This window comes from Embiotoca jacksoni, unplaced genomic scaffold (assembly GCF_022577435.1).
Source record: "Embiotoca jacksoni isolate LCO1_2020_lvr unplaced genomic scaffold, fEmbJac1.0.p SCAF_1, whole genome shotgun sequence".
NCBI classification, from domain to species: domain Eukaryota; kingdom Metazoa; phylum Chordata; class Actinopteri; family Embiotocidae; genus Embiotoca; species Embiotoca jacksoni.
In genome coordinates, this window is record NW_027185229.1 from 13,379,975 (window position 1) to 13,407,501 (window position 27,527).

At 38.7% G+C, this 27,527-nt stretch overlaps 1 protein-coding gene across 1 annotated transcript in view; it reads left to right on the forward strand.

The window, feature by feature from the left end:
- LOC138213116 (copine-9-like) overlaps positions 1–27,527 on the forward strand; it is a 162,067-nt gene that overhangs the window by 113,191 nt on the left and 21,349 nt on the right. Inside the window, exons 10-16 of the mRNA XM_069174034.1 lie at positions 4,584–4,625; positions 13,082–13,157; positions 13,476–13,529; positions 13,734–13,795; positions 14,990–15,036; positions 15,902–16,083; positions 26,208–26,335. Of these exons, the coding sequence (XP_069030135.1) occupies positions 4,584–4,625; positions 13,082–13,157; positions 13,476–13,529; positions 13,734–13,795; positions 14,990–15,036; positions 15,902–16,083; positions 26,208–26,335 (591 nt within the window). The remainder of the gene's footprint in view (positions 1–4,583; positions 4,626–13,081; positions 13,158–13,475; positions 13,530–13,733; positions 13,796–14,989; positions 15,037–15,901; positions 16,084–26,207; positions 26,336–27,527) is intronic.

Consider the following 27,527-nt stretch of genomic DNA (forward strand, 5'->3'; position numbering starts at 1 on the left):
TGACTGGCTGACTTAGCAGCAGGGCAACCCATCGTCTTCAGCTGCTGTTGTGATGGCTCATGTGAGCGCGCAATGTCAATCGCTTTCTCCAGCGTCAAATCAGGACCGTGACAGAGTAGTTCTCCCGAACTCTTGGAGAGCTCGTACCGAAAACAAACTGGTCTCTAATAATCTCATCCCCATTAGGGTACTCGCAGTCTTTTACTTGCAGCTCTAGCTCAGTCACAAACTGGTTGAAAATTTCACAGTCCCTTCGTATCTTTTCATGGAACTTATATCGTGTGAAAATGGGGTTAGCGTTGGGCGTTCCTTTCCGCCACTCGCTCTCATTCGTGTCATCTACATCCCTAGCTCTGAACCCATCGCCTTTATCGGCTTATCGAGGGCAGAAATTTAAAAAAAAGAGAAGACGAAGGCAACATCTCATTGCCATCTGGAAGTTTCGAGTTTCGGTTCCGAACGGATGCCGTTCCTTCTGCCAATTGTGGAGGTCTTTCATATCTCCAGTATGTGTATATTATGATTGATAACATCATATGTAACATCATATTAGTATATATTTCCACTCTGTCGTGACACTATATGCGTGATTGCGAAACTGACAATGTATACAGTATATTGCTGGTCATAGAGGAACTCTGTTTGATCACATGACACAAATGGTGTGTTGCTTAAAGCAGAACTAAAGGCAGCCTGCATACATGTGATCTGTACTTACCTATGAACTGTTGTCTGTTCTAGGAGTATTATGATAATTGTTTCGTGTGATGTATTGTTATCACAACAATGGGTGTTTGTTAAATGTATGGACATACGGCGAGTCAGCTGACATCCATGTGACTATGCTTAGTCAGGTGACACCTGGGGCACAACAATTGTACCTATGATAGGGGCGTGACTGATTGGGAAAAGTACGTTCCACTACATGACTATGTAACGGGAATGTATAAAGGCTTTACGTTTTTCTCAAGAAGTTGGAGAACTTTGCAGCCCAGCAAGCTGTGAACTTCTCACCATGCTGCATGTCCAATAAAGAAGTCTTCTGAATTAATCTTCGACTCCATCCTCATCTGTGACCTGTCTCCCGAAATTGACCACCAGCCGATCTTTGGGGGTCCTCATGGTGGTGGATTTTCTCCGCCAAATAGCCATCTTATTAAAGCAGTTTTTTTTTCCAAAATTCCCTCCATCATACCCTGCCGCAACAGAACCAGCGTCGATTCCTTTCATGGGAGTAGGGGCCAAGATCCATTGATCCATTCTGGGGACCTCCCTGTCATCGACATCAATGGCAGAGAAGAGGAGGCTCCCTCGCCTTCACGTCCTCTGTGCGTTGTCTCGCGTGGCCGTTACTTGCTCACTTTTCATGCCCGAGTCGAACATGTTCTCGACCTTTTTCACGCCTTCGATGTATTCCACTGCTGCATTGCCACCCTTCCTTTAAACTACGTTCCGCGTGCCCAGGAACCAATGCTCTTGCTCCTTCTTCCGTGTGCTGTGAAAAGCTGAATCAACCCTCGTCAATCAATTCGTTCTGGGTCATCCTGGGCCATGTTCAGATTGGCTTCCAAGCTGCTCCTCACTCGTCATGGCTCCAGGAGCTGCTTGGTCATCACTGCTTTCTCTGAAGGCTTTTTTTGGGGGGATCTGCAAAGCCAGAGAGCCGCAGTGGATCCTCAGCTGAGCCTTCCCCAAACCGCATGTCTTGCTCAGCTCCAACGCATACCACCGCACCATAATCGATAAATTCTGTTCATACCCAATCGAGGTGGAGGTCCTTGCTAGTGAATTTAATATTTAAATTAACACTGGTGGAATGTAATACTCTGTACATAGTTCTCACAAGATAGCACTAATGTAAGGATATGATTATCTTACATAGTATTGCTGTTGATTAAGCTCCCCAACCATATATAGTTACACAAATTAGTATAACCTTAAACATTTAGTAAAATGTAACATACACTTTAATGCAGCAGTAATACTAATCCAAATATATGATATATAATTGTAAAAAACTGAGAAGGAGTATTTTTATTTTATAGTTTTTATTGTCCCTCTTTCCCTAAAGCAGCCCAGCAGGATAAATAGAGACCACCCCAGATGGTGTCCAACTGAGACACCAGTGTATTTATTATGGCTGCCCGCCCATCTAAGTCCAGCAGCACCACCAGGGACTCCAGGCTCAGCTGAACTGAAATACAAAAAAACACAAACGTTTTGTATTACCTCGTCTATTTACAACACTGTAAACGTTTGGGAACTGAGGAGACCATGCAGTTTCTGGAGTTTTGGAAGTGAAAAGTTGTCCCATTACGGCATCAGAAATCATTTTAGCTGCTCAACAGCTCAGGGTCTCCTCTGTCATATTATTCAACTGCATGGCTCTGTAGTAGAAGAATCCGGGTGCTAAATTGGCCTGCCAGATTAGCACCCAGACTCTCACTACTACTACTACTACTACTACTACTACTGCTACTACTACTACTACTATGCCATACTGTTGTAATTGATGCATGATATGATTTGGCATTGTTTTGCTCCAAAACCTGTACATCGAGACTATTCCTTTCTGTGATGCTCTTTTTATACTCAATCCTGTTACTGATTGGTTGCCAGTTAACCTAATTAGTTGTGAGATGTTCCAGTAATTTGTTGCCCCTGTCCCAACTTTTTTGAGACGTGTTGCTGCCATCAAATTCAAAATAAGCATATATTTTACATAAAACAATTAAAAAAAAAAAGATCCATTTCAACACTTGATATTTAATCTTTGGTATATTCAATAAGAGAAGTTATATATGAAATTAATACATTACCACCATTTTTTTTCCCACACTCATTTTTACAGTTTGAGGTTACACTGGTACTTTGCATTATCTCATTATGCGTCAATATTCTGCAACGGTTTGATGGAACTCCAATGGAGAATTACCACCACCAGCTTTATATGACAAATCAACACCTAGTATTTACATAATGGTAGAGGAGAAAAACCACATATTAAATCACATTTTCTTTCAGTTGAGATTTCTTCTCCCTGTGTATTTTCACCAGGAACAGTGGGCATCATGCATAAAAAAAAAGTCTAGACGCCGCTCCACAGCAGCAAGGCATGACATGTGCACGACACTGTTGTTTTACGCAGGCTATGTGGCTGCTCTAACCTGTTGACATGGGTGCCAAAATGAAAACCAAGACGTCCCATGATGCACACACAAGCAGGGTACTTCAATATTTTGAAATCTATGCGTTTTCCTTTGTTACAACCTCACTCACTGGACACTGGAAATACTGATGACTAGGTAAAGTAGAATGGAATGAAATGCATGCTAGAGATATATCATTTTATTTCATAACAGATTTTAACAATGGAGGCAGGATAGAACAGAAAATGTGTGAAAAGGAAGAAGCTGGGCTCTGTGGTAGTCAGAATAATGCCAGCAGTCGGCCATGCAGTCAGTCTCAGGCCAGTGCCGGTGTTATTGAGACTAACATGGAAGCAGTGCAGCAAACATACATTATTGTATTGTAAGCCATTTGTTCTGTCTGACCTCTTAACTAATTCCTGTGTTGTAACCTTATTTTGGACAATTTACTTTTGCATATAAGGAGCAGAAAGACATGTCCTCAGTCTGAAAATAATGTAAACTCTGAAACTGACTCGCACACTTATTTTTTTAATTCATGGGTTCATAGGCCACACAGTATACTCTGATAATTTCTCAACTACATCAAAATTATTGCTTACCTCACTGCCATTGTTCTGTCAACACAAACTCATGTACAAAGTAACTTTGTCTTGTCATATTCCAAAATGTTCTTTCTTTCCCAGCAGCAAAATCCCTTGAATACAATGGATGTGTCCTATTAACAATTTTTTTGTGTGTGCATCAAAGGGTGATATATTTTATTCCTCTGTACCAAACATCCCCATTATAGTCCACAAATTATCGAAAAACAAGTTAAAAAAAAAAAAAAAAACATTCAAATCCCCATTAGTGAGTCCCGGTAGGCTTGGAATTGAGATCCTGAGACAAACAAAGGGAAGACAGGAAGGCATAAGAGATGGACAAACACATCAGTGGTTTTGGTCTTTTCATGATAGTCAGTGATGATCAAAAAAATATGGAATACAGTTAGCCTCATCCTTTTTTATATTAAATGATTTAAATGATTTCTTAATGAATGAAATGTAGTTTTATTTTACAGCAAAAACGGTCTTAAATGTAACGTATATGCCACTGTATACACTTTATTATACACAATCTCCTATTGATAAAGACTACTGATAAAGACTGGTGAGTCCTTTTTAAATTTTAGACTAGGGCCATCTGGCAGGTTATGTAATGTGTGTTGTAATCTGACTTTGTGTATTATGTTACTGCTCGATTTTATTTTAAGACGGTTGTGTTGGTTTTAAAATATGAAATATCCTTTGAGGAAAAGTTAACTTCTTGAATCAACTTTCCCAATGTCAATCTCTCTTTTTGTTCCTCTGACATTTCTCACCATCAAACTCTCCCTTCTCTCCAAATCCCACTTCTGTCTCACCTCGGTTCCCTCATCTCGCCTCCCTCCAGGACCGTCAAGGTGGACGTTTACGACTGGGACAGAGATGGGAGGTAAGTTGTCTCGCTCTCTATCTTTCTCTATTTCTTTTTTCATTTTATAGTCATCGCCACACAAAATCCCTGAAATGTCACACCTTATTCTGTCTGACCCAAGGTGTCTTATTAGAACAGATAGATGGCTCCACCTGCCTGACACACGCTGGGTGATGAATCAAAACTTGCAGGTGAGAGGTTGCAGCTGAGTGGACAGGTCAGGGTTTACATGGATTTTCCCTCTCTGTTCTGGGAGCCCTGCTCACAGATTTGTTGCTTTAATTGGAAACCTTGGTTGTTGTTTTTTTAGGCCTGTTTCGCATCATGTTAAATGGTCTGCACTTTATCTCCTTAAGGGTCTTTAAAGCGCTTTACATGATTTCCTATTCACACACTCACACACACACACACATTCACACACCAATGGCATGCTGGGGATGGAACTGCCAGCATTATGATCAGGGGACAACCCGCTCTACCATCTGGGCCACAGCTGCCCACATGTTACTGTTTTCCATGAATTTCAGTTGAGATTAATTTGAAATTCTTGTTATTTTTTATAAATCCTCAAACCTCTATGTGGCAAGAGAAGAGGAAACTAAAAATAAACATGGTAAATGTGTGGTACATGTCTTGACGGGTTTCACAAGTATATCAGCCTGACACTGTCATCAGGCTATAATTCTGTTGCATGTTTACACAGAGTTCCTTTCCAGGATTTGGTAGACTATCCCGTTTCTCTTTCTCTATCATGGCAAGTAATGCTTATTTTGACTATGAGTCATTGTCAAACATTTCAAGCCTTGTGATGGTGAAATTTGACCAAAGGTTCTCTAATCATTCTGCAGGAGTTCAGGATGTGTCATTTGCAAAAATTCTTTAGAAAGTGTGAACGGAAAATGTTCCTGCTGCTGTGGTTAGTAATCTAGCCAGTATTAACAATAGAGGAGTACTTTGTTGGTTCGAAGATTTTCTAATTAGAAAGTGTTACAGCTACAAACAACATGTCATCAGAGCAGCGCTACACTATAACAAAAACAGAGAGGGAATACTTTCAGTTTAAGTTATAGATGCTAAAAAATGTCTTTGTTAAGAAAAGCAGTGTGACATACAGTACAAGTGGTGTTTTGCAAAAGTCTGTGCTCCTCACATACATAGCCACCGTATAAATCGATTGTGCAAAGCGTTGAGTGTTTATCTGTAAATGTACTGTAAAATCTGTCTGAAGCTTCATAGGCTGCTTTAAGTTTGTGACATTCAAATTTGTATCAGACCGTGAGCATACGGCAAAACGGTGGAAAGCATCTGACTGCTCCAACCCTCAGAAAATATTTCTGTGAAACTGGATCGAAAAAGACTCAAAGAAACAATCAAAACAGGCTTAGAAGTTTTACTTCCATATGTAAGGTGAATTATTTTCCAACAAGTGCACAGCAGCCTGTTGAAAAATACTTTTGAAATATACGGTGCATCCGGAAAGTATTCATAGTGCTTCACTTTTTCCACATTTTGTTATGTTACAGCCTTATTCCAAAATTGATTAAATTCATTTTTTTCCTCAAAATTCTATAATACCCCATAATGATCATGTGAAAAAAGTTTGTTTAAATTTTTTGCAAATCTATTAAAAGTAAAGAATGAAAATATAACACGTACATAAGTATTCACAGCCTTTGCTCAATATTTTGTTGAAGCACCTTTGGCAGCAATTACAGCCTCAAGTATTTTTGAGTATGATGCTACAAGCTTGGCACCTATTTTTGGGCAGTTTCTCCCATTCTTCTTTGCAGGACCTCTCAAGCTCCACCAGGTTGGATGGGGAGTGTTGGTGCACAGCCATTTTCAGATCTCTCCAGAGATGTTCAATCAGGTTCAAGTCTGGCCTCTGGCTGGGCTACTCAAGGACATTCACAGAGTTGTCCCGAAGCCACTCCTTTGTTATCTTGGCTGTGTTCTTGGGGTCGTTGTCTTGTTGGAAGATGAACCTTCTTCCCAGTCTGAGGTCCAGAGCGTTCTGGAGAAGGTTTTCATCAAGGATGTCTCTGTACATTGCTGCATTCATCTTTCCCTCCATCCTGACTAGTCTCCCAGTTCCTGCTGCTGAAAACCATCCCCACAGCATGATGCTGCCACCACCATGCTTCACTGTAGGGATGGTATTGGTCAGGTGATGAGCGGTGCCTGGTTTCCTCCAGACATGACGCTTGGCATTCAGACCAATGAGTTCAATCTTTGTTTCATTAGACCAGAGAATTTTGTTTTTCATGGTCTGAGAGTCCTTCAGGTACCTTTTGGCAAACTCCAGGTGGGCTGTCATGTGCCTTTTACTGAGGAGTGGGTTCCATCTGGCTACTCTAACATACAGGCCTGCATGGTGGAGTGCTGCAGAGATGGTTGTCCTTCTGGAAGGTTCTCCTCTCTTCACAGGGCAACGCTGGAGCTCTGTCAGAGTGACCATTGGGTTCTTGGTCACCTCCCTGACTAAGACCCTTCTCCCCCGATCGCTCAGTTTGGCCAGGTGGCCAACTCTAGGAGGAGTCCTGGTGGTTCCAAACTTCTTCCATTTATGGATGATGGAGATCACTGTGCTCATTGGGACCTTCAATGCTGCAGAACATTTTTCTGTACCCTTCCCCAGATCTGTGCCTCGATACAGTACTGTCTCGGAGGTCTATAGACAATTCCTTGGACTTCGTGGCTTGGTTTGTGCTCTGACATGCACTGTCAACTGTGGGACCTTATATAGACGGTGTGTGCCTTTCCAAATCATGTCCAATCAACTGAATTTACCGATTTATCCAATCAAGTTATAGAAACATCTCAAGGATGATCAGTGGAAACAGGATGCACCTGAGCTCAATTTTGAGTGTCATGGCAAAGGCTGTGTATACTTATGTACATGTGATTTTTTATTTTTTTTATTTTTTTTATTTTTTTTATTTTTTTAATAGATTTGCAAAAATTTCAAAAAAAACATTTTTCACATTATCATTATGGGTTTTTGTGTGTAGAATTTTGAGGGGGAAAATTAATTTAATCCATTTTGGAATAAGGCTGTAAAATAACAAAATGTGGAAAAAGTGAAGCGCTGTGAATACTTTCCGGATGCACTGTAAAGGTATAATCCATAGCTTCACAAAACAGAAAAAGTGTGGACCTCTCACACATTTTTAAGTGAGAAACATTCTATGTATTTCAACAGTTTCACAAATTTGCTTAAATCAAATGTGCTTGCCATTTAGGAGGGAGGGCTATGTTCATGGCTTCAGTGGGCAGGAGTGCACACGAACAGACCTATAACAATGATTGGACATATTATATATTACAATGCTACAATTGAATCAAAAACTATTCAGCTCCCTTTAAATTTATTTCGAAATATTTGCAAATTCATTAAAAATCAAAAACGGAAATCTCTTATTTAAAAAACCAGTAAGACACTATTCCTTGTAGAAGCATCTTTTTTTGTTGTTGCAGTTTTTGCTTTGAGTCTTGTTGGCTAAATCTCTACAAACTTTGCACTTCTGGAATTGGGCAGTTCATCCCATTCTTCCCAGCAGATCTCAAGTTCAGTCAGATTTGATATAAAGGGATTTCAACATATATTTTTATTATGTCATAGTAGATTATGTTCTTGTTGATTGATGGCAAAATGCTAATTTATCTGTTGAAAAATTGTAATCTGCAAAACAATAAACAACTACTACTTAATCAAAGCACATATTTATGACAGGAATGAAAAGGGCAGACATCTTGTGAGTAGCCATATGCAAAATAAACCTTGAATTTCATTAGCAAACATCACAACCTGCTTTATTTATTAATTGCTCTGTAACTTTCACTTTCTCTTACTTTACCTAAATATCTCCTGCATCACGCCGTAGCTTTGTTACAGTTTTCTTTCCTGCCTTGTTGAAATATATATTTTATCCGCCTTCTTTCCCCATTGGGAAATGAACTCGTTGGCTCCTTAAGGATTGCCATCTAAATACCATCACTACACAGGCAGCGGTCGTGTCACGCACAGCTTCAGGTGGTGATATATTGAGATGCAGTGAGGATCTTAAGGCATGCAGGGAGTTGATATTTACCAGTCAAATGATGCTGCAGGGGATTTTTTTTTTTTTAATGCTTAGATGAAAAATAGTGTGTTGCACTCATGAAAACCCTCCTCTGAGATGAAAACCTTCCTCTGAGGGCTCCTCTCAAGAGGGTAAGATTTAAGGGCCATATTTTCATTCTGACAGTGATAAAGAATTTATGAATTTGATTGTCTCCTTGCCATTAGATTAATAGTTGAGCCTTGAAATTCCCTACAGTTGATGAAGTCACTATCTGTGTGAAGCATTTTTTTTTAAGTTCTTTACAATCACAATTATGCCTTATCCAAAACACATATCTTGATTATAACTCTACAAATAGAGGACTATTAGGACATCAAAAAAAAAAAAAATGCTGATTTCCTGCTTTAAGGTCAAATGAAATATAGTATCAGACAGCACAATTAAGCTTAAAGGGAAGTTTAATAGAATTGTATACATTTAGTACATACAGTATACCATGTTTGCTTTCACCTGTATTTTTCTCAGATCATAATTAGCAAAACTGCTCTACAACCGTAAGACCAAAATGAACAACCTTTGGCTCATTAGAGAAATAAAGCACAGCAACGCTACACCCATTTTAATAAAAACGAGGCAGGCTTTTCATTGTATTGCCACACATGACAACATTTGAAATTGAAGGTAGATTGCGGTTTTAAAAACAGATTCCATGCCTGATTCCGGTAAAATAACCCCCAGTGTGGAAAGGCTGCAACTTAAATTTCATTAATTTTAACAAAAAAAATAGTCAGACATATATACAAATATGATGTTTATTTCCACCTTTGTATTTTTTTGGTCAAATTTGTAATTACTTTTGACCAAAAAAACATTACTTTTCTGCAGTGAAGCCCTTGCTGTACAGTCTTTTATGAGTCAGGATTTTTTTTATGCCAAGTGACAATGTTGGTTCTGGAGAGATAGACATCTATGACCTGCAAGAGCTGGGCCACATGATCGACTGCAGAAGCAGTCGATTACTATTGAGCACACAGTGGCCCTATTGAATAAATTGCACTTGTGCAGTCTATTGAGATGAATGAATGAGAAGATCTACCCAGAATATTTTACAGTTCCGGTATCAACCAAGCACAGAGACATGGACATTACTAATATGCGGTTTTCACACCTCACAATAAAAAATGTGAATATTTTGAAAGAAGTTTCTGTGATGGTAAAAACATAGGAACAAGAGCCTGACTGATTTTTGAAATAAAAAGTTACCTTAGAAGAGCCTCAAATTTTGGAATTCAAATTTTCATTAATGGTATTAAGATGAGTAGTTCAACTAGGAGAAACAAAATATATATATCTTAGTTGACATTATTTATTTGTTTTGGCTCAGCTGTTTCAGATCCTGGCAGAGTGCTCTGCAGGAGGGCATAGGAGTCTGTCCTAGCTATGAGTCATGAGTCATCAGGGGGTAGGTGAAGATGGGATGGTGGTGGGTGCCTGTGAAAAAAGCAAGAGGGACAATGAAGAGAGACAGTTTTTGAATGAGATGAGACATAATACATGTTATGGGGTGTGTAGGTAAACGGACCCGAATGCAGACACACAGCAAAGTCTCTTTGGAACCAGGTATTTATTTCTCCCAGGCAGTGAGAGCAAACAGGAAAACACACCAAAAGTCTGTCCCAATCCGAGCCGGAAGTTGGCTGCTCCTCCGCGAACGCGGCTGGCTGGCAGGCTGACAGACGGACGACAGGCAGGCAGAACGCAGCGGGGCGTGGCTTCGCTGGGGGAATCCCGTGGTTCTCCTCAGCAAGCGACAGGCTGACGTAGATGGGTGGGCGGCGCTTCGCTGGGGAATCCCGAGGCTTCTCCACAGCCAGCGGCAGGCTGACGTGGCTTGGTGGGAATCCCGCGGTTCTCCACCAGCGCAGCTGATTGGCAGGATCGACTGTGTGACGTCCGCGACTCTACACAGGATGGCCAAACCTTCGACAGCTGATGGAAGGTTTCTTCGGACAGGTGATACACGTGGCTCGACACTGGACGGAAAGGCAGGGTCGACTGTGTGACGCTCGAAGCTCGACACAGGATTGCCAAGATTGCAGCAGATGATCTCCGAGGAACGATCTGTAATCTTCTTCATTCTGGTGAACGGCAAAACGGGAGTCAGAACCGGAAACGCTCAATGATGAGACCGACGGACTTACGGGAGGTGCTACCATGCAGGTGGAAGGACGGACTGACAACGGGGTATTTGTATCCAGCTGGAGGTGATTAGTGGAATGCGATCCAGCTGGTTCTGCGGAGGTGGGCGTGGCAGATGACGGAACTCGGAGGAGAGACAAAAACAAACAGAAGCACATGGCAGACAATAACAAACAGACAGGGGTATGACATGACACAGAAGGAAAGGTGATCGGGGGGGGGGGGTAAAACAGAGGAAAACACACCAGGATCAGGCAGGAATCCTAACTATAGTCTAAATTGGCTCAGTCTCAATCATTTTTATTACAAGATAAACCGAAGCCTGACAACGTTATGTCAACAGAATTGACAATTCATCAACCCACAAGGGTTGGTAATACATTTGGTACAGAATCTGAATCTCCTGTAAATTTTCAATTATGTTTTAAAGAGCACACGCCACTTATTTGTCTATATTTAATGTGACATTTGGAGGGAATTTGGTAATTAACAGACCGTATCTGTTATTATAAAAAAACCAGACACACTTTTTCAAAGATTATTGAGTGTGGCACATTCATTGAAGAATATTTTATAGTTTTGATTGCCCAATCAAAATTGTAAATCAGATGTTATTAAACCTGTTCTAAAAATTATCTACTGCAACCAAATTTGCTTACACAGAAATAAAGAACAAAAATGCTGCACCAGTTTTACTCCTTGTAGAAGATATCTGTGCTTAATTTCTGTGTCAGAAAATTTGGTTGCAGTTGAGAATTGTTATAGTAGTTTTTAAAATATCAGTTGATGTAAATAATCTGCAGCAGTAATGAGCTAGTTAAAATTTTATGCAACTTTGCTCAGATCATCATTTTGAACCAAAGTCTGTGATGAATGTGGTTATCAGGTTTGACAACCTTCACAAATATAAGAACCTGTTCCCAGTTTTGAGAATAGATAGGCTGTGTGAGCCTATTGGGACTAAGACGTTTGATCTACGTTTACAATAGCTAGCATTAGAAACCTGAATTTAAAAGATAAAAACGGAAATTCAGTGAATAAGGTAAAGGAACCTATAGGGTCAGTTTATAACAATATTCTGCAACTGGTGGGCACAGATATATTTAATCTCTACATTTTTAGATTTGTGTTGCAAACAACAACAATACTTGTCAAACAGACAATAAAATAGCGGCAGGAAAGCAAACAATAAGCCTTACTTGGCAAGTCAAATCAAATTTGAGCTATCCACTTTCATTCCCCAAAGCTTAGACATGAATATTGTTATTTTCCTAGACCCAAAGTACTTGACATTGTGTGGGACTATTGCAATATAGATGCTTCTCAAAACTATTGACTTACCTTAAATTGTAGAATAATGCTAAATAACAGAAGCTATTCTGCCTGAATTCATTTTGAAGGTTATAAATACTAAAATCATACTTTTTTTTTCAGCTGCCAGCAAAGGGCCTGTCACCTCTAACTGTACTAGAGAGTTAGAGATGAAGTCACAAGGAATTATCACTCAACTCTTCAGTACTGAGCAACTCTGCAGAATTTTAGCATCTCTTAGCAGTGTTTCGGTCTAATAGCTGACAGGTTCACAGGTTAATCAGAGTGAAATTGAACAAAAACACACTTTCAATATTAGCTGCCATCTGTGTTCAGCTAAAAAGTTGTTATAAATCCACTTTACAATACCTGCTCAGCACCAAACAAAAGAGACTGGCTGGTGCAAATATAGCAACAAATGAGAAAGATAGTTTTCTCAGGTGTTAGTGGAAAAATACAACTAAAAAGAGATGGACTTGCATTCATCAGGTGGCCAGAAACACAAATTTACCTGAATACTAATGTTATTTTGAATGAGATCTTTCAAGTCTTTGCCAAGCTTAAGAGGGTGGAAATACATGTTTTTTTTCAACTTTCTTTACTGGCAAAAAATAGCCCAAAATGTATTTAATGCAGCTATGGTGATGAGCTTTACTTTTAAATACCAGAGATCAAGATCTGTGTTTTACCTTGTAAAACTGAAAAATGATGTTCCTGGTTTCTGTCTATTCGATAAAGCCAAACCATTGGTAAACTTCGGTTGCATTTCAAAACACTGTGTGATGTTGCTTTGCTTTCTGACAACATAAATGTCATTCTTTGTCAAATCAGATAGAGATACGCTGCAGATATGCTACCATATTTTCCCTTCCTTTGTTTCTATCTCTTTCTTTATTCTAGTCATGACTTTATTGGAGAGTTCACCACCAGCTACAGAGAACTGTCCAGAGGCCAAAGTCAGTTCAATGTCTACGAGGTAAATTATGTATAGCAAAAAAGAAGAAACATAATAATAATTTAAAAGGGAACACATATTTTATCCAAACTGTCGTATTCTGAATGTGAAGACGTTACAAAAAAACATTGATAATGTTTTAGGAACTTGTTCCTTTACAGCCTTATATATTATTTATTTATCTATTTATTTCTTATAATATGAATTATGGCCTTCATCTGAAGACAATGCATTATTGACATTCACTCACAGGAGCTCAGAAACACACTTAAAGACTTCACAGTTGCTCAGGCATATTTGTCCAAAAGCAAATTTATTGTTTTCTTTCTTGCGGTAAAGGTTTTGAATCCCAAAAAGAAAGGCAAGAAGAAGAAATACGTTAATTCAGGGACGGTAAGACATATTTTGCTTCATCAGCATCTGTTACATCTTAGATTGACTCATAGCAGCAGCGATTTTTCAGAGCAGTAAATGTAATGGTGTTTGTTATGAGTCTCCCTGTAATCCTCTATTTTTGTCCTCTCTCCCCTGCTCTGCTCTACTGTTATTTGCTTCTTCCTTTTTTCATTTCTTCGTCACTGTCTCACCACCTATAAGGTGACTCTGCTGTCTTTCAAAGTGGAATCAGAATGCACATTTGTTGACTTCATCAGAGGAGGGTAAGAGCTCCGTCTAATGTTTAATCAGGGTAGACTGACACCTTGAAATCATAGCAAAGTCAATGCCCACATAACATGGATCCACAAATTATTATAACGAAAAGGATTAAAAAAAATGAAATGTTGAGATTACATATTTACCTATTTCAAGAACTACACACATCAGTGAAGTCAACCTCTACTTAGTTGCATGTAGCTCTAAAGTCATAATGCAGTGACTTCTCACTACCCCAGACCTTCTCTATTTTCCCTCCAGGGTTGTGTTCAGTCAAACCTGGTATTTTATTGTCTATTACACCCCATTAATTTAAATGGTTATTGTGCAGGTAAAAATCTGAAATCTCTGCAAAATGTCTAGTCAATTCACATTTTAAATCACTTCACTTGTACACAAAAACGCAGGTGCAACAGCATGGCAAGTTGTAAACCTTACAAAGTATTTCCCTAAAATGACCAAAACTAACTGTGATGGAAAAAAAGCTGAATGATGGTAGATATTGTCTTTATAAATAAACCCGCATAGGTCATTTGTGCATACAGATTATTACATAGTTGTGAGGTGACATTGTTATTAAGAGTTATTTTTCAATAGTGATCCTTCTACCATTTCACTCCTATGGGTCGTGTCAGAGGGTAGGGACAGTGCAACACAACGCTGTGTGGGCGCAGGACAGGATGGCTCGTCTGTTGGCTGCTCTCTTTTCCAGTGCTGACTGTCACTCAAGTAAACTAAACTCCTTTTAAACCGGATACTGGAACAAAAGTCAAAATACTTTTAAAAAAAAACCTTCTCCATCAGCAGCCACCAAGGGTTTGGCTGACATCGCTGCCAGCAGCTAGGCAGGGTTTACTGCTGAACTTTGAGCAGGACACACTTTTTATTTCTTCGACAATGTCCAAATGTGCTGGTTTTACATCCTATGTGATGAACAATGGCACTAAAATAGGCAGTTTTATGTGGCTGTTCAGTAAGCTGAACTAACTCTTACCAGGCAGGGAAGATAATAATAACATATAAATATATAGGATTTATTGAAGAAAAGACAGTAAAAATGATCTGTTTATAGAATCATTCTATTATGTATATATAATCTATACAACCAAGCAGGAACCAATTAGTCACAAACACATGACAAATTGATATACCAAAATGTTTGTTCTTTAATAATACAGATGTGTTCAATATCCCACCAGGACACAGCTCAATTTCACTGTGGCCATAGACTTCACAGCGTCCAATGGTAAGACAGTATTTCATATTAATGCATGCAAGTTCCTCTTCCTCTGGTGCATGAAGGGCATACTGGACGGTATTAACTCACTGTTAATCACCTGTTGAAGCACACTGTGGTTTTACAGTACAGGATGGGTTGTCATTGCAACACCATACACATATGCCTATGTCTATGACACAATGTCAACACCGCTATTTCTTAAGGGTCTGTCTATATTTTTTGAATTGTATACATTGTATCCTTTATCCGTTGTATCAATTATTAATCATGGCCGTAATCAATGTGTCATAATTGCATGTCTTGATTTTTTAATACATACAGTATGTGGTCAACATGTGAAGCTCCTTGTGCAGGACACAGGCGATATGTTTTAAATCTGCAACTGGGCCACTTTTAAAGATTTCTGAGCATAGCACATTCACTGACGAGCCCACCCGGTTATACTATGACTGGAAGTAAAGTAACATTTGTTGTGCTTAATTTCTGTTGCATCAAATTTAGTACAGTTGCAGTGGACATTTTTTAGAGCACGTTCAATAATATCAGTGTCACTTATTGATTGTTATAAAGCTTTTATGTTTCAGTCTAGCCGAGTGATAAGAATAAGGAGACATTGTATTTCAAAATGCTCCCAAGTGTCTCTTATCCATGGAGCACAAGGTTGTTAATTTTAGCTTTACAATTTTGCAGCTGTTAATGGCTTATGTGGGCATCTTTGTTCAAATGGTAATTTAGAAAAAAATATTTTTCTGGAATTAGGTACTGTAGTTAATGTAGCAGCATGCTTTTTCTCATCCCATTCCATGATGTGGTTGAATGTGTATGCGTGTGTGTGTTAATGTGTTGGGTGTGGTGTTTGTTCTCTTTCTAGGTAACCCATCCCAGCCCACATCCCTGCACTATATGAGTCCATACCAGATGAATGCCTATGCCATGGCTTTGAAGGCTGTGGGGGAGATCATTCAGGACTATGACAGTGACAAACTCTTCCCAGCATATGGCTTTGGAGCTAAACTTCCCCCAGACGGCAAGATTTCCCATGCCTTCCCACTGGTAAGACACACTGATGAAAAGACTGTTCTTCACTGTTTAAGTGTGATGAGCATGGACTGCGTGGGCTATTTTAGTTAATGTAGGTGCAGCAGCAGAAAGGGGCTGGCAGTAATAGAAGATAACCCAAAGTGTGCAGGAATTTATAAATTCACCCTTAGTTAATTACTCATTGCATGCATAGTGACTGATGTTAGCAACGGATTAACAAATGAAAATACACTTCCCTCGGAAATTAAAATTGTTGTCCTAATGGGGCAGAGCACCATGACCAGAACACCTCAAATCAGCAGCCAGATGGGATGATTTTCATTTAAATTATACAATAAATGATAGAAATTAATAATAATAAAACAATTATATGACCACATCAGTCTGAAGTATTACATTTCTTGTGTACATCATAAATGGTCATATCGTACTATTAACATATTTCACATGAGGAGCATGTGCACCATAATGCAGCGCAAGAATAAAACACAAAACCACTTAAACTAAACTTAGAACTAAGTCAATCTTTGATGACCCGCTTGTAATCCTAATTCATATACAACAGAATTCAGTGATAATGAAATGGTACCATGTTTGTGGAGTTGTATGGGATTACATAATAGCAGTCTGTTGATGTTTGCATTTGATTTAATGTGATTTGATGGAACTTCACCAATCAGAGTGTGCAAATTTGCGAACATATACTTTATGTTGTGCTGCTGTAATATGCTGCAGTGATTCAATTAACTGAGGAAGGTGCTTTTTATACAGTACAGCTGCTCTGGACAACAGATACTGTGAAAATTACTCCGTTTTACAGCACACAAATGTACCAAATTTCTGCTGAATAACACTGCAAGGGTCAATTGACTCAATATCTGCCAAACATCTCATAAACTAATATTGTATTCTATGCTAATACACCAAAGTAGAAACCACTTATACAAAAAAAAAAAGCCTTGGCAACATGGTGAGAGTGTGCAGTATCAAGTGGGCACCTCCCTTCACTGGTATTTCATCAAATGAGGCCCACAACACCTCAGGAAGACTCAACAGCCTGGCATCCCAGGACTACTCCCCTCAATACTCCACCCCTGCTCTACCTGTTTAACATCTAATCTAGCATGACCTGTGCCTAAAAACTTTGACAACATTATTTTTGCTCAAAGCCACAAGATCATACACGCTATACAAGACCACCAATACCATTCCTTACTGTTACTGCCCTGTTCAGCTGCTTCCGCCATCTCCCACACTACCTGCTGCAGGCTCCATTGACGGATTCCAAGGTGCCGCAATAGTGCTGCTGTTGACCACACAATGAACCTTTGACAAACTACCTCTACTGGACTCACCCTTACACATACCTTATTTAGTTTTGATGTTGTTGTTGCTGCTTGTGATGTTGTGGTGATAAAAGGACCAAATTGCAACATAAAGATTTTGAACAAAACACACACTAAGGAAAAACATAAGATACATTAAAACAGATCTGGGTCTGATATGTTTATTTTCAGCTCAAAGCCAAGGACCCATTTTCCTGTGCTCTGCATTTAGTAAAAAATACCACAAACATCTGCTCAGGCCCCTACATTGGTTGAATATAATCGCATGACATTTTGTGATATTCGGTGAATAAGAACTTATTTTTATTCTAACACAAACTCAAAATGAATGACCTGTTTTCACATATTGGCTACATGTTGCAACACCTTTGAAACACGTTTGTCAAGTTCAACTTGCTTTTTTAAAAAGGTTATATGTTAAGGACGTGTCAGCCCTGACAAAATCTTTGCTAGGATTTGAAATGAGCCCATATCTATTCATGGCCTTCTGCAGGACTGACTTAAGCCAAAAACAAAATCACACAGTCCATATAGGTCAAAAAGAAGTGCCAGGAAAAATCACTATCAATATTCAACAGTAAATCTATCCACTAGTATGAGAAATACTTTGTTTGATGACGACTTTGAAAAAACCTTCTGTTAACCAATAGGATTGTGAGTAAAAATGCTGTCGTTGAAACCCTTTCATACAGATGGACCTTTTGTCAAAATGTAGTTATAGCACAGTCATTATTACAGATTATAATGGTTTTAGAAGTGCATGTTAATAAATTAATTTGTTCAATCTAATTACCTCAATATAAGTGACACAACCAACTGAGGGCAACGTACTATTCCTGAAGAGGAGGACTGAGCCCTGTTGCCCAGCAACAATTACTCTTAATTCAGTTTTATTTATATAAGATATTTGACATTTATAAAAACACAAGTCATCTCAGAGCACTTTACATATAAATCGAGACCTTACAACATTATAGAGAAAAACCCAACAATTCAATAATCCCCACGAGTGACAGTCTGATAAACTCCCTTTTATAGAAGAAAAAACCTCTGGCAGAACCACCTGAATATCACCTAAGGATAGAATGTATAACATGAGAAGTACTGGTCCTAGCACAGAACCCTGTGGAACATAATGACTAACTCTTGCGTGCACAGAAGAGTCATTATTGACATGAACAAATTTGAATATATCTGATAAATACAATTTAAACCAGTCTAGTGCAGTTCCCTTCATTTCAATTACATGATCTAATCCCTACAATCTAATTTTGTGATCAGTTGGGTCAAATGCAGTACTACGATCTAGCATTACAGGTATAAAGAAAAGTCAATTTTCTGAGGCAATGCAGAAGATCATTGGCAATATAATACATTTGTGATTTCAGAAATAAAGAGCATATTGGATATAGTTGGCTAAAGCACTTAGATTAAGACCAAGAGGTTTCATTACTTTATAGCCTGCGGTACTTAGCCAGTTCATAAACATAGATTGAAGAAGACAGAATATAGAGATCAACTCTAGTATGGAAGTTTTAATGAAGGGAAAAACATCCTTGAGTAGTCCAGTTGGGATGGAGTCTAAAAGACATGTTCATGGTTGAGATAAAGTTAGTTAGCTATTTAGTTAGATGTTAGTTAGGTAGTTAGTTGTTTGAAGTTACCTATTGTGGGGAAGTACTCTAAGTATAAATTAGGTCTTTCTGAATCATCTGTCCTGGTGATACCTCTGTGACAGCTGTAGAAAGGATGTTATTCATTTCCCTAATAGTTACTAAGGGTTTTCCTAATAGTCACAATTTTGTTTTGTAAAATTGGTGTAGATTGACAGGCAGTACGGTTAAGCACTGTTTAGCATAATCAATTCACAGCAAGAAGGCTCCGGGGTCCAACCTCAGCTAGGAGCCTTTCTGTGTTGATGTTGCATGTTGTCCCTGTGCCTGCGTGGGTTTTCTCTGGTTACTCTGGGTTTCTTCCACCAACCGAAGACATGCATTAATTGGTGATTAGAAATTGCCTGTAGGTGTGAATGTGAGCGTGAATGGTTTTCTGTTTCTGTGTGTCTTTCTGTGTTGGCCCAGTGATGGAATGGCGACCAGTCCAGGGTGCACCCTGCCTTCGCCCAAAGTCAGATGGGCTCCAGCGGATAAGGCGGGTATAGATGATGGATGGTGGAGACTAGCTGGTGTGGAGTTGCTGATTGACAGGCTGATGGTCTTGAACAGAGAGAGACGGGGTTAGTTCTTGCTTAACACAAGAGGATAATTTTTTATTAATAAGCAGTGTAGATGAGAGACAGGTATGTGTCATCAGCCAGGAACTCAGATTCAGAGACAGAACGCAGAGAAAAACAGAAACAGCCATTGTGTTTCAAATGGCATACTTACGTACTATCACTTATTATTTTGAGCGGGGAAGTGCGTTCCCACTTTCAAATATGGAAACAAGCTGTTCACTATAGGTACCCAGATGACGCACTCAAAACGGTCCAAAAATTTAGTGTGAAATGCTGGGCACTTTTTACACTCAACGGTTGCCATCTTGGCAAGGTACCGGAAAGAAAGGGGCCCCTGACCTAAAATATTTTCAAATTGCAGTGTCTGAGGAAACTGTAGCTGTTGTAAAAAAAAAAAAACCACACACAATAGTGCTTATTGTTCCATAAGTATCATTGTACTGCCAATGGACAGCAGCGGTCCCGGCCAAGCATTGACAGGCTCAGGAGAGTACTGGTGATTGGTACAATGGGGGAAGATGACTTTGAGAAAAATAAATCTTGTAGAATGCTGGATTTACAAAATAACTGATGGCACTTGTTCTTCCTTGGCTTAAACAAAAATGTTTTGAGCTCTGAGTGACAGAGTTGTTCCAGTATGCTGCTTTGTAAGAAAAATATATTTAACAGAAATGAAGACCGCGGTAACAACAAAGACTGAGCAGCAATGGAACAAAGCTAAGACGACTGCTTCATCAGACCCTCCCATTGCTGATTTTGGAGAGGCTTCTTTGGTTTTGTTTGATCAATTGAAAACGCAATAATAAAAGGTTCCCTTGTTTCACTCCACCAAACACTATTTAAACTATAGTACAGATTACATTGAAAGTGTTTGTTAATTTCAATATACGTAAACTATCTAATGAATAGAAAGGAAGAGAGGGAGGGGGGAGGGAAGGTGAGAGACAGCGTCCTGCATGTTGGGAGGACACTCAAATCTTTTTCACATCTCCAGTTTACTACACACACAGGGAAAGATTGTAACGTACATGATAACATGATGAATAAATGGTTGAGCTTCATAATAGTTCAATCTTTGGTTATATAAAGTTCATGGGTTATTTTGTAGACTTTCTTAACACCAGATAGCAAAGGGGGTCATGTGGCAACAGGGGGAGAGATTGGAATTTGGTTCTGGTTCTTATCAAGATTGTTATGTAAGACATCACACTTGGTTTATGGACACTGGTCTGAGAAGAGGTCGTAAAGTAATTTGGTCACACTGACAGAGAGAGTGTGGGGGAGACAGAGGTGACCCTTCATCCATGTTTTTGGTCCATAAGTGTTAGTCTGGTCAGAAATGGAGATGTCATTATGACAGCTAAAGTTCCTAAAAGGTGATAAAAAATTATTTCAACCCTGGGAAATTTCAGACTAAAAGAGGGTTTATGATCTGGAAGTTAGGGGAAGGGTTGCACCAGGTCCACACCTGTGGTCCTGCGGAGGAGAAAAGTCAGACATCATGGCGTCTCTGGATGAAGGGTTGTAGAAAGGGTAGATGGCTGTTTGACCTGGAGGAAGGAATCTTTGGGTCATCTGCTACACTACCCTGTTGCAGTTCAAGTACTACACAAGTCAGAGTACTCACGTGAAAGAGTACTATTTGTGAGTGTACTGAGGGAAGTGCTTTATTTGGAACACAGCCAGAGACAAACAGGGAACATGAAGAGTTGAAAACACAAGGAAAACAACGCTATTCAGGGAAAGCTGGTGGGACCATGACAGTGTGTGAGTAATGTTGATGGAATCACTTTCTTAAATTTGGTTACAGCATTATTAGATGGACATCTATAGTATTTATTTTTTTTCCCCAAATGCTGTTTACTTCATTATTGTAAATTCAAATGTTCTTAAAAATGTTTAGAAAAAAGAGGATTTTTAGAAAATATTATTAAATCCTCAATTTCTATGCCGTATGTCAGAACAAGATTGAGGGTGAATAAAACAGTGAATTGGTGTATTTACATTCTGAGAAAAGCCAGTTTAGTCTAATAATCAAATAGATGCAGTGATGAGGCTGTTACTGTCATCATCAACATTAATGTTAGTCACCCATTGAAATCACTTTATGTGCACTAGGCACTATAGACAACATAAAGAGTTAGAGAATATCAATACATTAATTCATGTTCAAATTAGAAACAAACTGTATTTGGCTCAACTAAATTACCCCTTACAATGTATTCAATAACACATAGCAATTTGACTCAGGACAAGTTGTTAAATCAATGAAAAGAAAGGTTGTGTAATCCCACAAGCTGTAGGCATTGTGGAGTAGTCTTGTGAAGTAGATGACTAAGGCAGAGGAAAGGAACAAAAGGTGGGAGGAAAAAAAACACTGTGAATCATGCTGCATGCCGAGAGAAAAGAAGTTCATCTATTTGATGGTATTGGAGTGATGGAGAAAGAATAGAGAGCAGACAGACGAACAGGCAGCTGCACATTTTGAGGATGTACTACTTAGCTTTGCATTGTCAGCCAATAGTATGGCCAATATGGAAATGATCAAAGCTGCAAAATGAAAAATAATGACTTATTCCAGACAACTTTCCCATTTGACAGTTACCTTAGAAGCTTGAAAAAAATGTAGGTGGGAGGTAAACATGTAATAGTAGAGTATTTGTTGCTTCTCCAAGGCTGCAGGAGAAGATTAGTAGTTTTTATTTTAAAGAAGATAATAATATTTCCAGATCTATGCATGGTTGTTAATATCTCAATGACATACCTCATGCTTTTCATTAGTGGACTGGGGAAATTTTAACCCAAGTTTCTCTGACCTGAAACTGTCATTTTCAATCAGGTTAGTCAAATCCCCTGATCTTACTGGCTCTCTCAGTCAGAAGTTGAGGACAAGAGTGTCAGCATCTGGCTTGTCGAGTTTCATCACTATGCATACCTTTTTCTCATTTCAATGCAAGCGGCATCTCAATCAACTTTCCCAATTAGAATTCACCTCAGCGTGACAAATCCCAGAGTTATCTGGGAGAAGCTATTGTTGGAAAACTTCTCAAAGCACATTGAGCAATTTATAGTTCATCGAATGTTTTAGTGTTGGGTTTCATAGTATATGTCTCATATACAGATTGTGATTATAGTGAGGTCTCAGTCACCAAGCAAAAACATATGGTTTCTATTTACCACAAAAGAAACTTATAAAACAAAACTGAATTTAAAACGGGGCTATCATGACCAACTTCCGAAAACAAAAAACTGTCTTTTGTTTGGAAAGCCTCAGAAAAAAATACTGTTGACCTGTCTTTTGGTTGCACAAAGAGAACAATATTGGCTATGTCCTGGTTTGCCATGCTGTGACTGGAAGAGTGTTCTGTGCTCCTATTGGTCAAGTACAGAGAGAGTTGTGAAATTTGTAATTTGAGAAGAGAGAAACTCTAACACACCTCTTTTTGACAGGATGCTGTATGTGATACACTACATGAGATTAAAAAAGTCACTAAATCAGTTGTAATTAAACACTAACCAAACAGTTTTCCACCAATTTAATATCAACTATTTATGTGAGAAAGAAAATGAAAATATCAAGTCAACTTATAAAGTTGAACTACATTATAAACAAGCTATATCATTTTTCCAGCCCTACCAATCCTTTTCTAGCAAGCACTTAGTATAGTGTGCGGCTCTTTGACACTGCTCATGACCTCGGGTCAATCTTTTACTTTGAAGGTCAGTCTTCCGCCAGACCAACAGAAGGGTAGCGCAAGAAAAAGAAAATTATAATAATACAACCTGAAGATAACTTAACCATTGACAGTTTTAACAAATTACCCAATTAACTTATCCAACGAAATGCTGAATTTGAATATATGTATCAAAAAACAATAAACGTCAAATGTAAACCCATGTATTTTTGTTTAATTACATAAAAGGTTATGTTTATAAATTATAACACATATTAGACACATATCCAGCTCATATAAAGGTCAGAGTAATTCATTAACCAGCTGACTTTGTATACATTAACTACATATGAAAACACATGCAATTTTAAATAGCTCACATTTGTAATACATGAACAGTTAATGTACGTTAAAGCAATATCTGCATCACAAGGACACTTGATAAAATATGTCTTTTATAAGGGTTATTTCACACTGATTAGGCCGGTGTTTCTACTGCATAGCTCGTCTGTGGTAGTGCTTAATTAACACAGTCTTCTGTGTTAATTAAGCTGTTTTGATACTTTAAAGAAACCCATATTACTAAACAAAAATTATAGTCTCAGAGGAAAATAATTAAAAATGAATCTTGGAGAATGATAGCAAAAAAGCCTTAGAGCATGTGTTTGAAATGCCTTTGATCGAGGAGATGATTAGCCGTCAATAGCTACTGTATGGGATCACTGCAAAAAAAAGATATTTATATATACATATATATGTTAACATATGGTATTTAATAAATGTATCACCATGATTTAAAGTTTTTCACATGCTAAATGTGATAGAACTGTGATGACATACAGTCTAAATAGTTTACGTCATTTGTATCTTCTGTGGATGGAGGGATTCTGTATTAATGTAGCACTCTCTTCAGCTCAGGATATTTTTTCTACAATCTGAATAGGAATAATATTATGCAAAGACAATCTTAAGCTTAAACTATTAAAGTTTTGAGTATTAAATGCCAACACATTGAAGGATCGAAGTTTCCTCAAGAAAAAGAGTCGACTCATCCCCTTCTTGTAGACAGCGTTGATGTTGGTCTTCCAGTTCAGTCTGTTGTCGATGGACACACCCAGGTACTTGTACTCCTCAACCATGTCCACATCCTCTCCCAGAACTCTCAGCGGTTGTGGAGCCATCGTCTTCCTCCTGAAGTCGACCACCATCTCTCTGGTCTTGGCCACGTTCAGGAGAGGTTGTTTTTATCTTTAAAAATTGACCAGATGCTCTTTTGCATTTCTCCCCAACTGTTCTACTCTGTGCAGATTGATGTGCTCTCTGTCACAGTCCCATCGAAATTGACTCGGCACGAATCTTTAATGCAGTGGAGCTGCAAGCTGCTCCTGGTATGCTGCTAATGCACGCCACGGCATGTCTGGTGGAATATCAACCATTGACTTCAACCACAGTGTTTAGCTTGGATGGCAATGGAATGTAACACAAATGGCAATGTAGACTGATGACAGCACAGTTCCTGTTAACACCTTAGTCTTTGCCAGAAGGAGTAGACTCTCCACTGTTTGCTCAGTGTATTATCCTTTTGGTCTTCTTGCCCATTTCATACTGAAGGAAAAGCAAATACTTCAACAACTCTGTAAGGATAAGCATTGATGAGATGAAGTAATTCCATAATTCCAGTGGATTTCTCACTTTTGTGATGCAAGCGAACAATAGTACTGCAAGTTTCCCAATTTTCATAAAGGTCATGGTAGAGGTACCCATGCATTTGTGATGGGGAAATTGAACGTTAGTCCAGTCAAAGCAATGACCATTCCAAGATTGGAACCCACAGCTGCAACACTGGCAACATGAAACAACAAAATGCTTTGATCAGAGCTCCAAGTGGAGCTCCAGCTCAATCTACTTTCTGGACTGACTGTCAGTCCATACTGAAATATCTTTAAAAAAAAAGACTTGGAGGTTACACAATTTTGTATCCAAAAGGATTGCAATGACCCAAAAACGATCAAAAGTGAACCAGGGGAGTTTTGGAGGTCCCAAACACAACCCAGTTAATAATGCATTACAAGGACTGCTTATCAAAGCCTTCTTGACGTCTAATAAAATGCTTAAAAAAACAAAGTATCTAAAAAAACTGAAGCCTAGAAATAAATCATTGCTATCGGGAATGTTACCAACATAACTTGAAAAACCCAACAGGCAAACTCATTAAGTACTGAGACTCATCATGGAATGGCCTAAAAAGGAAGATGAGCCAGAAAAAGAAAGAGGCTTACTCACCAACTGGTCAATCGGGACAAGGGAAAATCACTTAAACATCACGTGGTCCTGCTCGAAATGCTCTCTCCTCATTCACTCGGCCTTTCAGTAAGGGAAGGTATGAAAGAATATAAATGAGATAATTAAAGCTAGGGTGGACATGATTAGGCAAAGCAACAGTATAGTCTTTTCATTGATAGCTCCTTTTGTTTTTTTGATTTTCCCTGCATAAAGTCTATGTTGATTGTTAATGTTTTGAAACTATGCTGCATAGCTGGATTACAATATAAATATTATGTGATGCGATCTCCAAAATTGTCTTTAAACAAATTGGGACGGACCCAAAACTACCGCAGCCCACCTCTAACAAAGAACCGTAGCTATATTCTTTCAGAATTAAGTCGTGATTGTGCACACATTTTCAGTTATCATATTTTGCAACATGTGGTAAACATGTATCATACATGTGTCACCTGTGGAAAACATGGGAAAGTCATGTTTTTTTCTGTAAGTGATGTCACAATATTTACTGTAGGGCTCTATGGTTGGTCAAAACATCATTTAACATGAATACAATGCTTTCATGTTGTCTCACTAACTGAATGTTGTCTTTTGCAGAACTCCGATACAGAAAACCCAAATTGTGTGGGGATCGAAGGTGTACTAGAGGCTTATTTCCAAAGCTTGCGAACTGTTCAGCTGTATGGCCCAACCAACTTTTCTCCTGTCATCAACCAAGTGGCTCGGTGAGAGACACACCAACACCCACAGGGTTGGGGACTGAACTGTGATACTTTTTTATGAAATTGACCAATTTGTTTGTGGTATCCAGCATAAAATGCTTTGTCATTCAGTACCAAATTTTGATACCTACACGACCACACTAGCATGTTTTCGTTTTAAAACGCATCACTTTTTCTATGCTTACATAGTATTAAGTCTCCCTCGGGACACCTTATTTCACTGTTTATAAACACATTTTTGGCCATACACCTATCTGAGTAGCATGCACTGCAGTAAAAGGATTATTCTCTGTGCACGGCCAGCAAGCTAGTGTTTACTGATGACATGTGAGGCATGTATGGTACATTGGTAAATTGTAGCATCAAGCAATAGCTTCCAAGGCATTCCAGGAATGTTGGTAAATTATAGCATCTAGTGATAACTTGCGATTACACTCTCCCCCTCTAAAATGCATGAAAACGAAAGATTTCTAACGGAATCTGTCGTGTTATTTTCTTTTTCTTCAAATGGATTTTATAAAATTGGTATAGGAAAAAAGGATCAAAGTCAAAGTATCAAACCCAGCAAGCCCTACTCACCCACAACACTTCCACTCATGCAGGAATGTGCACTATTTGAAATCAATTTCACAGCATTGCACACTTGAATTCAGACACACAAATTGAATACACACCCATACAGTATGTATACATAGAATCTGCAAATTGTCATACGCACATCACTTATCTTGCGCCATCATGGGAAGCCAGCTGTTGTGTCATGCATGTCATGAATACAAACAGGAAATATGTAAAACTGCCTGTCAGTCATCTTTGGAGAAAAATCACACTTTAGGTTTTTCAGATTGTAATATTGGTGTATGTTGTGTTGGGTTAGAGTGGGGTTGCAGTACAATAACATTACCACCTTCGACTCACAGTCGAGTGTAAAACTTTAATTGGATGAAGTTATAAATGAGATGTTTGTACGAGTCTGACCAGTGAGCTATCAGTGAGGGTAGATAAGGTTTACAAAGATATCGTAATAGTTGATGTTCACCAAGTCAAATTAATTCCATATCCCAATCACAATAGCTTTTTGTACTGGAGAGTGATGCCTCATCAAAGTTCTGCTTTAGCAGTGTGGAATCCTTATTGCCACTGAGCATGCAAATCTTAAATAATTTTATTAACTGATAGTTGCCCAACAATCACT